The sequence below is a fragment of the Jaculus jaculus genome, chromosome 19, assembly GCF_020740685.1.
Source record: "Jaculus jaculus isolate mJacJac1 chromosome 19, mJacJac1.mat.Y.cur, whole genome shotgun sequence".
NCBI lineage: Eukaryota > Metazoa > Chordata > Mammalia > Rodentia > Dipodidae > Jaculus > Jaculus jaculus.
In genome coordinates this window covers 55,725,814-55,738,169 of record NC_059120.1, presented here as the reverse complement: position 1 = coordinate 55,738,169, position 12,356 = coordinate 55,725,814, and the positions used below count along the sequence as shown (strand labels likewise).

The 12,356-nt window shown below is 49.3% G+C and overlaps 1 protein-coding gene across 1 annotated transcript in view; it reads left to right on the top strand.

The window, feature by feature from the left end:
- Positions 1-12,356, top strand: part of Rorc (RAR related orphan receptor C) — a 39,469-nt gene that overhangs the window by 22,928 nt on the left and 4,185 nt on the right. Inside the window, exons 3-10 of the mRNA XM_045138589.1 lie at positions 301-386; positions 675-816; positions 2,206-2,715; positions 2,920-3,041; positions 5,113-5,245; positions 5,407-5,514; positions 5,882-5,992; positions 8,345-8,454. Of these exons, the coding sequence (XP_044994524.1) occupies positions 301-386; positions 675-816; positions 2,206-2,715; positions 2,920-3,041; positions 5,113-5,245; positions 5,407-5,514; positions 5,882-5,992; positions 8,345-8,454 (1,322 nt within the window). The remainder of the gene's footprint in view (positions 1-300; positions 387-674; positions 817-2,205; positions 2,716-2,919; positions 3,042-5,112; positions 5,246-5,406; positions 5,515-5,881; positions 5,993-8,344; positions 8,455-12,356) is intronic.

The window sequence follows — 12,356 nt, the reverse complement described above, 5'->3', positions numbered from 1 at the left end:
TTAATAATTTTTTTTTCTTTTTTTTTTTTTTTTTTTTTTGTTCTTCAAGGTAAGGTCTCACTCCAGACCAGGCTGACCTGGAATTCACTATGTAGTTTCAGGGTGGCCTCGAACTTTTGGCAATCCTCCTACCTCTGCCTCCCGAATACTGAGATTAAAGGCGTGCGCCACCACGCCCGGCATTTTTTTAAAAAACTGTTTATAACAGCAAACTGGAGCCGGTGGGAAGCGCCATGTGTCTGTGACCCAGCTTCATAAGAATGGAAAAGACTCTGAGCAACTTCTCTTTCTCTCTTCCAGCACAAATTGAAGTGATCCCTTGCAAAATCTGTGGGGACAAGTCCTCGGGGATCCACTACGGGGTTATCACCTGTGAGGGGTGCAAGGTGAGTTGTGGCATCTGATGCTTCACCTGTAGAGCCGCTTTGGGACACGGGACAAGCGGCCCGGGGTCTCCCAGGGCCCAGAGCATAAGAGGAGGAAGACCTTGTCTTAAGCTGGGAGAGTGACCACCTGGCAAATCCCGATTATACAATGAAGGCACGTAGATTTTGGCGGGGGGGGGGGGTCAGTGGTGAAGCCGCGGCCTGGGCCTGCAGGCTGAGGGCCTTCAGGATCGTATCGAGCTGGGCCCGGGCACGGAAAGCGGTCTCTGTCTTCCTGGCCTTCTGCAGGGCTTCTTCCGCAGGAGCCAGCAGTGCAACGTGGCCTATTCCTGCACCCGCCAGCAGAACTGCCCCATCGACCGCACCAGCCGTAACCGATGCCAGCACTGCCGCCTGCAGAAGTGCCTGGCACTGGGCATGTCCCGAGACGGTGAGGCTGAGTGGGCAGTCCCCCAGAGGGATGGCCTGGCCTTTTGTGTGCCAGACGGGGAATCAGCCTGCCCTCTTCCAGAGGCCCCTCCATTCTTCCAGACCACTCTGTCTCTTCTCTCTCTCTCTTTTTGAGCTAGGGTGTCACTGTAGCCTAGGCTGACCTGGAATTCACTATGGAGTCTCAGGGTGGCCTCAAACTCACGGCGATCCTCCTCCCTCTGCCTCCCAAGTGCTGGGATTAAAGGCGTGTGCCACCACGCACACGGGGGCACTCTGTCTCTTCTCTTTGAGGGTCACCTCTCAAAGCTTCTTTCAGTCATCTTCATCCAGGGTCCCAAAACCTTTAGGCTCCGCTCCAACCAGCTTTTCCCTCCCAGCCCTTTGATCCCTTCTTCCTCTGATGACTTCTCACACCGCTCCCCTCTGGCCGGGCTCCTATCCAGCTTCTATATCATCCTGTCCTTTCCTGTCAGCCCAGGTTAGCTCTCCCTCCCTCCCCGGCTCCCCATTCCATCCTAGGACATTCCACTGGACTGTGGCTAGGGCCAGGAGCAGCGTTGGCCTGAGAAATAGCCCAGAAGGTGGGGGTAGGAGATGGTGTTCCTAGGGCCTTATCCACCCTCCTCACCCACCAGTCTCCCCACACCTCCCACCACAAAAGAAGCCCAGCGTGGGGTGGGGGTTGGGGGGCATGAGGTGAGGTGGAGCAAAGAAGGAGTCTGTCAGCACTTTTCAATGCTGAAAATAACAAAGTGAAAGGAAACATGCTGGGGTGCAAAGGAGCAGGCGGGGCGAGGGGCTGTGCCCCCACACCTGGGAGGGGTGGGGGGGAAGTGGAAAGGCAGGAAAGAGAGAGCAGAAGAGGATGTTCAGAAGCAAGCCGGGGAGCCTGGGCTGGGCTGTGGTAAGTATCTAGGTCACCAGGGAGCTTGCATGCCTGACCACAGGGAGACCTGTGTTCTCGCAGCCCTCCTCTTCCTCCAGCCCTCCCAAGACAGGCAAGCTGACCCCAATACGGCCTGAGGCCCCCCCTGCCCACCCCGCCCTCCCGCCCCCCCGCCCTCCCCCCCCCCCCCCCCCCCCCCGCCAAATCAGACCCAGGCTCAAGAGGCCAGAATTCCCAGCCTGGATGCATTGCTTCAACTCTGCCATTCTTGGAAGCTAGAATAGAACCGTAGACTTGGCTGGGGACATGGAAGTGGTTGCACGGATCCTACAAGGGGAACTGAGCTAAGAGTGGGTCAAGTCTGGAGCCTGCGTTCCCACAAAGAAGGTTCTTAGGCAGAGCTGGACACGCTAACCTTGGGGTTAGATCCATGTGCCTGTTCGACTCTGCCCTTGAACCATGTTCCCCGCCTCCTAAGCTTGATTCCCAAACCTCCTTCAGCTGTCAAGTTTGGCCGCATGTCCAAGAAGCAGAGAGACAGCCTGCATGCAGAAGTACAAAAGCAACTGCAGCAGCAGCAGCAGCAGCAGCAGGAACAGGTCAAAACTCCCTCAGCAGGGGGCCACGGAGCAGAAGCCCTCACCTACACCTTGGGGCTCCCCGATGGGCAGCTGCCACTGGGTGCCTCACCTGACCTGCCCGAGGCCTCTGCCTGTCCCCCTGGCCTCCTGAGAGCCTCGGGCTCCGGGCCATCGTATTCCAGTCACTTAGAGAAGGCGGTGGTCAACGGGGCATCCTGCCACCTTGAGTATAGCCCTGAGCGGAGCAAGGCTGAGGACAGAGGCAGCGTCTACGGCTCAGGCAGCCACCCCACTGCCGGCAGATGTGGACTTCATTTTGAGGGATCCAGGTACCCTGGACTCAGAGATGCTGGACAGGGCCCAGACAGCCACTGCACCCCCAGTTTCTGCAGCACTCCGGAGGCACCATATGCCTCTCTGACAGAGATCGGTAAGCAACTGGGGAGGCTGTGGGAGTGGTACACACAAGGGAATGGCTTCTGCCAGCACCCCACGACAACCAGATTTGTCGAAGGGTCCTAAATAAGAGAGCAAGGGAGGGGGCAGAACAGGGCAGGCCAGGCAGAGAGTGACTTAAGACTCGGGGCAGGGGCTGGCAGAGATCAAGCTTATCATCCCCCTCCTCTGGCTCCAGAGCACCTGGTACAAAACGTCTGCAAGTCCTACCGAGAGACATGCCAGCTGCGGCTGGAGGACCTGCTACGGCAACGCACCAACCTCTTCTCCCGGGAGGAGGTGACCAGCTACCAGAGGAAGGTGAGGCCAGGAGACCATGCAGGAAGGGAGGATGCCACCCACTCCACTAGGAGGTGGCTGCCTACGTAGGCACGGGGGAGTCCGCAGGCTGCTGAAGACACGGGCTCCTCAATAAGCATGTGTCCACTTTTAGGTGTAGGTGTGTGTGTCTGTCTCCACTCACGCAGATGAGAGAAAGCATTTCCTCAGCTCCTGCTTATTAACGTTTTACTCAAGGGCTGGGCAGATGGCTTAGCAGTTAAGGCACTTGCCTGCAAAGCCAAAAGACCCAGGTTATATTCCCCAGTACCCACGTAAAACCAGATATGCAAGGTGGCATATGCATTTGCAGTTGCTAGAGGCCTTAGCATGTTCATTTTCTTTCTTTCTCTCTCTCTCTCCTAAATAAATAAATAAAAATATCTTAAGGGGCTGCAGAAATGGCTTAGCGGTTAAGGTGTTTGCCTGCGAAGCCAAAGGACCCAGATTCGGTTCCCCAGGACCTACGTAAGCCAGATGCACTAGGGATACATGCATCTGGAGTTAGTTTGCAGTGGCTAGAGGCCCTGGTGTGCCAATTCTTTCTCTCCTATCTCTCTCTCTCTGATTGCAAATAAATAAATAAAAATTTTAAAAATAATTAAAAGGGCTAGAGGGAAGGCTTAGCGGTTAAGATATTTGCCTGCAAAGCCAAAGGACCCAGGTTCGATTCCCCAGGATCCACATTAGCCAGATGCACAAGGGGGCGCATGCGTCTGGAGTTCGTTTGCAGTGGCTGGAGGCCCTGGCACCACACCCATTCTCTCTCTCTCTCCCTCCTTCTCTGTTAAATAAATAAATAAATAAATAAATAAATAAATAAAAATAAAATATTTAAGGGCTAGAGAGATGGCTTAGCAGTTAAGCGCTTGCCTGTGAAGCCTAAGGACCCTGGTTCGAGGCTCGATTCCCCAGGACCCACGTTAGCCAGATGTACAAGGGGGCACACACGTCTGGAGTTTGTTTGCAGTGGCTGGAGGCCCTGGTGCACCCATTCTCTCTCTGCCTCTCTCTCTCTCTCTGCCTCTTTCTCCCTCTGTCTATTGCTCTTAAATAAATAAATAATTTTTTTATAAAAAGAGAAAATATTTTAAAAAAGAATTTTAAAAATCTTTTTAAAAAATTTACTCACCTGTCAACCTACCTCCTGTGCCCAGACTTTGGCATGCAGTCCTTTCTCCTCCTCCGTAAGTATGGACGCTAATCACAACTTAAGGACCATTCCTGAACTCCCTTTCTCCGCCAGACATTGTGCTAAATGCTTTACGCAAATCATCCTCAACACCCTTCCAACAACCATCAGAGAGTGGCATTTGTGGCTATGTAGCCTTACTCAAGAGCACAACGTTGAGGAGAAGTCAAGTTCAAATCTGTGGGCTCCAAAGTCTGTGTTGTTTCTCCCTGTGGCAGAATCCTGGTGCCAACATTGAATGGGTTATGTGAAAGACCAGGTTGTGAGGAAGAAGGTAGCTTGGAGTTAGGAAGTTAAAAGATCACATCTCTTTAATCTCTCCCCTGTTTCCTTTTTTTGCAGGGGGGGGGGTCAAAGTAGGGTCTCACTCTAGCCCAGGCTGACCTGGAATTCACTATCTATTCTCAGAGTGGCCTCGAACTCACAGTGATCTTCCTACCCCCACCTCCCAAGTGCTGGGATTAAAGGTGTGTGCCACCATGCCCGGCCCCAACTGGAATAGGCTTTTTTTTTTTTTAGTATTATTTATTTATTTGCAAGCAGAGAGAGAAGAGAGGCAGACAAAGAATGGGTGCACCAGGGCCTCAAGCCACTGCAAATAGACTCCAGATGCATGCACTAGTTTGTACATCTGGCTTTATGTGGAAACTGGGGATTCAAACTCGGGTTGTTAGGCTCTGACAGCAAGTGTCTTAACTGCTGAGCCATCTCTCCAGCCTTAGAATAGGCTTTATTTATTAAGTGTCAGGATTGAAATGTAGGAGTTGAGAGCCAAGCCCCTGTAGTTTTTGGGTGGCAAGGGCTTGGGAGGATCATCGGGTTATACAGGGAGCCAGAGCCCGGAGTCTTCTGTCCTTGCAGTCGGCGTGGGAGATGTGGGAACGCTGTGCCCACCGCCTCACCGAGGCCATTCAGTACGTGGTAGAGTTCGCCAAACGGCTCTCAGGCTTCATGGACCTCTGCCAGAATGACCAGATCGTGCTGCTGAAAGCAGGTGCCCGGGGACAGATGGGTCGGCCTGAGGAGAGCCGGAGAGCATAAACTGGAACCCGGCCATGTGGAGGGTGGTGGCCTGAAATCAGGGCACTGAGGGATCTGGATTCCGGGCTTTGCTCGGCACTGACCACCCATCTTTCCTCCCCCCCACCTCCCCAGGAGCAATGGAGGTTGTGCTGGTCAGGATGTGCCGGGCCTACAATGCCGACAACCATACAGTCTTTTTTGAAGGCAAATACGGTGGCGTGGAGCTGTTTCGAGCCTTGGGTGAGGGGAAAGAGGAAATGGGAAATGAGAGGACTCCCTTGTTTTGTTTTGGTTTTTGTGTGTGTGTGTGTTTGTTCTGAGGAAGGGTCTCACTCTAGCCCAGGCTGATCTGGAATTCACTGTGTAGTCTCAGGGTGGCCTCGAACTCACAGCAATCCCCCTACCCCTGCCTCCCAAGTGCTGGGGTTAAAGGCATGCGCCTGGTGGAAATGATAAGATTCTGCTGCCAACCCCGTCTGATGCTCTGTGACCCTGGGCGTCCTCTGAACGGGGCTGATGGCTTCTCCTCTTCCAAACACCCAGAGGGTGGTGTCCATGGGGATTCTGGTCTCGCCCACCTCACTCTTGCCCATCTCCACCCCGTCAGGCTGCAGCGAGCTCATCAGCTCCATGTTCGACTTCTCGCACTCCCTCAGTGCCTTGCGCTTTTCCGAAGACGAGATCGCTCTCTACACAGCCCTGGTTCTCATCAATGCCAGTGAGTGTGGCTGGGTGAGGGGAAAGGACCTTGTATTCTGATGGCCAGGGCACTGCAACTATGGAAGAGCTTAGGGCCTTTGGATATGGCTAAATATTTCTCTCTCTCTCTCTCTCCCTCTCTTTCGGTTTCTCGTGATAGGATCTCACTCACTCTAGCCCAGGCTAACCTGGAATTCACTATGTAGTCTCAGGGAGGCCTCATACTCACGGCGCTCCTCTGCCTCCTGAGTGTTGGGATTCAAGTCATGTACCACCATGCCTGGTCTAGATGTGCCTGAATATGAAAGATTGCTTGAAATAGCAAAGTGCGCCCTGCCCAGTGCCACTATAAAATGAAATAAAATGTAAACTATTCCGAGGAGCCTTAGAGAAGGGCAACAGCAGCCTAAGGCTGGGTTGTAGAATCAGCTAGAAGTCAGGGTGGGAGGAAGTGAGCCACTTCCCTGGTAGAAGTTAATCAGCAGGTCGGTGAGTGGCAGTGACTGCATGCAGCAAACACCAGGATTACCTGGCGTGTTAGAAACTGGTCGCGGGCGGGAGAGATGGCTTAGCGGTTAAGCGCTTGCCTGTGAAACCTAAGGACCCCGGTTAGAGGCTTGATTCTCCAGGACCCACATTAGCCAGATGCACAAGGGGGCGCACGCGTCTGGAGTTCGTTTGCAGTGGCTGGAGGCCCTGGCGCGCCCATTCTCTCTCTCTCTATCTGCCTCTTTCTCTCTCTCTGTCATTCTCAAATAAATAAATAAAAATAAAATTAAATTTAAAAAATTAAAAGAAAAAACAAAACTGAGCGCCTGGGTCCAGATACTGAAGTGAGAAGTGAGTGGCTGTGTGTGTGTGTGTGTGTGTGTGTGTGTGTGTGTGTGTGTGTGTGTATATATATATATATATATATATATATATTATATATATATATATATTTGCAAGCCAAGAGAGGGAAGAGAGACAGAGAGAATAGACATACCAGAGCTTCCAGCCACTGCAAACAAACTCTAGGCACATGTTTTAACGTGGGTACTAGGGAATTGAATCCCTGGTTAGGCTTTGCATTCAAGCGCCTTAACTCTTGAGCCATCTCTCCACCCCCTGTACCCAAAGTTTTAAGAGCCCACGCCAGACTGAGCCACCAAGAGTGAGAAGCACTGCTCTTTGTAGGCTCACCTTGATCCAGGCAGCGTGCCTGCAGTGGCCGGGCTCTGTGCGTCCGCCTGCTGTAGTGGAGCCGCTGGCTCAACGCTGAGTGCTCTGAGAACTGGAGGAAGTGGGATCTGGCTGCTCACCTAGTGTGTGGGTCAAAACTGCCCGTCTTCAGGCTCTACCAACATGCCGCTCAAACTGGAAGTAAAAAACTTTAAAGATGACTTAGGCTGTGTTAGGGAAGCAGAGCAAAAAGCTGGCTTGTGGGAAGTGAGGGGGTTGCTCAGTAGTCAAAGGCGTTTGCTTGCAAAGTCTGCCAGCCCAGGTTTGATTCGCCAGTACCCACACAAAGCCAGATACCCAAAGTGACACATGCGTCTAGAGTTTGTTTGCAGCAACAGGCTCTAGCATGCCCATTTATGTTCTCTGTCTCTCTCTTTCTGTCTCAAATAAATAAATAAATAAAAACATTTTAAAAGTTGGTTTGGGAATTGAAGTGAGCTACGAACTACCACACAGGCCTTGGTGCCTGCCTGGATGGCTTCGGGAAAGCCATCACCTATGTGGAGCCACCCTTGTAGTAGAGGGAGCTATCTCCCAATCCCCCCAGCCCCCCACAAACTTCATAGCAGAACCCTAGTACCTAACACTGAGTAACATTGAGTGGGCCACATGAAAGGCCAGATTACCAGGGACAAAGTAGCTTGGAGTTAGGAGATTTTATTTCATTACTCCCCAGTTTTCCTTATAGACAGCTATCCAGGCCCAGAGCTTGCTATTATAGTTATAAAGCCAAAAACGTAACACACACACACACACCACACACACACACACACACACACACACACACTCCACCTCTCTAGCACAGGTGTCCAAAAAGATACAAGATGTTGGGCTGGAGAGATAGATGGCTTGGCGGTTAAGTGCTTGCCTGTGAAGCCTTAAGGACCCCAGTTCAAGGTTCGATTTCCCAGGACCCACATTAACCAGACACACAAGGGGGCGCATGCATCTGGAGTTCGTATGCAGTGGCTGGAGACCCTGGTGTGGCTATTCTCTCTCTCTCTCCCTCTTTCTCTCTCAAATAAATAAATAAATAAATAAAAATAAACAAGTAAATTAAAAAAAAAAAAAAGAAAGATACAAGGCGTGCTATGCTGGAAGTGACCTGTCCGTGTTATTTGGGTTCTCTCTGGTCTCCCCCTTCCTTCAGACCGGCCTGGGCTCCAGGAGAAGAGGAAAGTAGAACAGCTGCAGAACAATCTGGAGCTGGCCTTTCACCATCAGCTCTGCAAGACTCATCGCCAAGGCCTTCTGGCCAAGGTAGGAAGCAACCCCTGGCACAGAAGAGGCCTGGCCCGGTGCCAGCTCTGTGACATGTGGGCCAAGGTCTGCGGGAACAGAGGAGGGGGTGGGCTGGAGGGTCGAGTTGTGTCGGAGGGCGTGCAGACAGCAGCAGCTGGGTCTGTGGGGATGAGCAGTCACTTTTCTACGGAAAGTTCTATGGAAAGTTAGAGAGCCTAGAATCAGAAGGGATCTCCAGGGAGCAATTTGGTTTAATATAGCCAACACTTACCCAGCATCTGCTTGTACAAGGCACTGTGGAAAGATACCGAGATGCGATTCTTGCCTCCACTAAGATCCTTTCATTTGGTATAAGGAGGATCTTAATATAGACAGAAAGTGGTGTGTGACAACTTAATGATGAAATTGGCGGGTAGGTTCTCTCGTCCTCGTGGAAAGCCAGGTCATAGGACGGGTGTTAATACTCCTTGTAGCGGGAAAGAGACATCAGTGACTTGCATTGATTGATAAATGCAATTTTTTTTTCTTTGGTTTTTTGAGGTTGGGTCTCATTCTAGTCCAGGCTGACCTGGAATTCACTCTGTATTATCAAGGTGCCCTCAAATTCACAGTGATCTTCCTACCTCTGCCTCCTGAGTGCTGGAATTAAAGGTGTGCACCACCACCATGCCCGGCTCAATTTTTTTTTTTTTTTGAGGTAGGGTATTATTTTAGTCAAGGCTGACCTGGAATTCACTATGTAGTCTCAAGGTGGCCCCAAACTCTCAGTAATGCTCCCATCTCTGCCTCCTGAGTTCTGGGATTAAAGGCATGCTCCACCACACCCAGCTGATAAATGCAAAAACAAAAAATCATATTTACTTATTTCAGAGAGAGGCAGATAGGGATAGAGAGAGAATGGGCATACCAGAGCCTTCAGCTATTGCAAACGAACACCAGATGCATGTGCCACCTTGTGCATCTGGTTTACGTGGGTCCTGGAGAATCAAACCCGGGTCCTTTGGCTTTGCAGGCAACCATCTTAACCGCTAAGCCATCTCACCAGCCCGATAAATGCAAATCTTAATTCCAGTGATTTTTCCACTATATCCCTGGGCCCCTAAATGTATTATTATAAAATCTTTGGAAGCCAGGTATGATGGCACACATCATTAATTACGCCACCATTTAGGAGTAGCAAGAATTCAAGGTCATCCTTGGCTACATAGCAAGTTAAGAGTCCATCTTGGACTACATGAGACTGTCTCAAAAAAAAAAAAAAAGCTTTTGGAAAAAAAAATTTTTTTTCAAGGTAGGGTCTCGCTGTAGCCCAGGCTGACCTAGAATTCACTATGTAGTCTCAGGGTGTCCTTGAACTCATGGTGATCCTCCTATCTCTGCCTCCCGAGGGCTGGGATTAAAGGCATGTGCCACCACGCCCGGCTAGAAAAAAATTTAAAAAAAATTTATTACTAACAACTTCTATGATTATAAAAAATACCCCATGGTAATACCCTCCCTCCCCCCACTTACCCCTTTGAAACTCCACTCTCCCTCATACCATCTCAATGAGTCTTTTACATTTGATGTCTTGATCTTTTCCTCCTCTTATGATGGTCTTATGCAGGTAGTGTCAGGCACTGTGAGGCCATGGATATCCAGGCCATTTTGTGTCTGGAGGGAGCATATTGTATGGAGTCCTGCCCTTCCTTTGACTCTTACATTCTTTCCGCCACCTCTTCTGCATTAGACCCTGAGCCTTGGAAGGTGTGAATCAGATACTGCAGTACTGAGCACTGCAATCATTTCTTTCCATCACCATGATACCTTCTGAGTTGTCCCAAGGTCACTGCCACCTAAAAAGAGATGATTCTCAACCAAAAGTGAGAGTAGCATTAATATAAGGGTGTGAACATTAACAGAAATGCTTACTGGGCAGTTTGATAAGCATAGTATATACATTTGGCCAAACAACAGCAGACGTTACACCCGTAAGGCTCATGACTACCCCTGTTTTAAGTTTTCAGTATCAGGGATGTGTTCCCTTCTCATGGAGTGGGCCTGCAGTCCAATTAGAGGGCAGTTGGCATCCCCCATAACAGATGAGCCACTATTGCACCCGTTGGCTCATTTGGTCTGGCTGGCCAATTATAAGGCTTGCAGTGTCCACTGCTGAGTATTTTCACTGGTGATTTCTCTCTCTCTCATTGAACTGCATGCAGAATGGCTTCTTCCAGCTTTCTGTCAGCTGGTCTACATGCAGGAGGTTATTAGCTCAGCTCCAGCAAGATTTCTCAGTGGCCTTGAAGCCCAAGTATATGGAGTCTTCAGCAATAGGGTCTTACCATCTATTCCTGGTGGGAAACCAAGGGCCTCGGCAATGGACTATAATGTTTTGGGGGCATTAGGGACCTCCCTGGCCAACAGCTCACTGGAAGATATCCCATTCCTGGCACTGAAAAATTTCTAGCAATAATCTACGGCTCCTAAGTGTTCCATTGTCCAAAAAAGTAGGATTACATATGTTTTATTTATATCCTCATTGATTTTGATTAGCTGTCCCTCCACCTTTCCTTTACTCAGTCTCTTCCCCAGACCTCATTTTGGGCCTTTTTACCCCCATTAATCTATTCTTCTACTTACATATATACAATACCATCCTATTAAGTACCCCCTCCCTTCCTTTCTATTCCCTTTATATCTCCTTTCTATCTTACTGGCCTCTGCTACTGAGTTTTTTCCTCCTCACACAGAAGCCCAGTCATCTGTAGCTAGGATCCACATATGAGAGAACATGCGACGCTTGGCTTTCTGGGCCTGGGTTACCTCACTTAGTATAATCCTTTCCAGATCCATCCATTTTCCTTCAAATTTCATAACTTCATCTTTCTTTACCACTGAGTAGAACTCCATTGTATAAATGTGCCATATCTTCATTATCCATTCATCAGTTGAGGGACATCTAGGCTGGTTCCATTTCCCAGCTATTGTGAATTGAGCAGTAATAAACATGGTAGAGCATGTACTTCTAAGGAAATGAGATGAGTCCTTAGGATATATGCCTAGGAGTGCTATAGCTGGGTCATATGGTAGATCTATTTTTAGCTGTCTTAGGAACCTCCACACTGATTTTCATAATGGCTGGACCAGATTGCATTCCCACCAACAGTGTAAGAAGTGTTCCTCTTTTTCCACATCCTCACCAACATTTATGGTCATTTGTTTTCATGATGGTAGCCAATCTGATAGGAGTGAGATGGAATCTCAACATAGTTTTAATCTGCATTTCCTTGATGACTAGGGATGTAGAACATTTTTTTAGATGCTTATATGCCATTTGTATTTCTTCTTTTGAGAACTCTCTATTTAGTTCCATAGCCCATTTTTTAATTGGCTTGTTTGATTTCTTATTATTTAATGTTTGGAGTTCTTTGTATATCCTAGATATTAATCCTCTATCAGATGTATAGCTGGCAAAGACTTTTCCCCATTCTGTATGTTGCTTCTTTGCTTGGAAAAATATTTTCAATATTTTATTTTTATTTATTTTACAGAGAAAGAGGGAGAGAGAGAGAGAGAATGGGTGCGCCAGGGCCTCCAGTCACTGCAAACGAACTCCAGATGCGTGTGTCCCCTGGTGCATCTGGCTTATGTGGGTCCTGGGGAATTGAATTTGGGTCCTTTGGCTTTGCAGACAAACACTTTAACTGCTAAGCCATTCCTCCATCCCTGGAAAATTATTTGTATCAGGTGTGGTGGCGCACGCCTTTAATCCCAGCACTTGGGAGGCAGAGGTAGGAGGATCGCTGTGAGATCGAGGCCACCCTGAGACTACATAGTGAATTCCAGGTCAGCCTGAGAGTGAGATCCTACCTCAAAAAACAAACAGTAATAATAATAGTAGTAGTAATAATAAAAGAGAAAAGGTGTTATCAAACAAG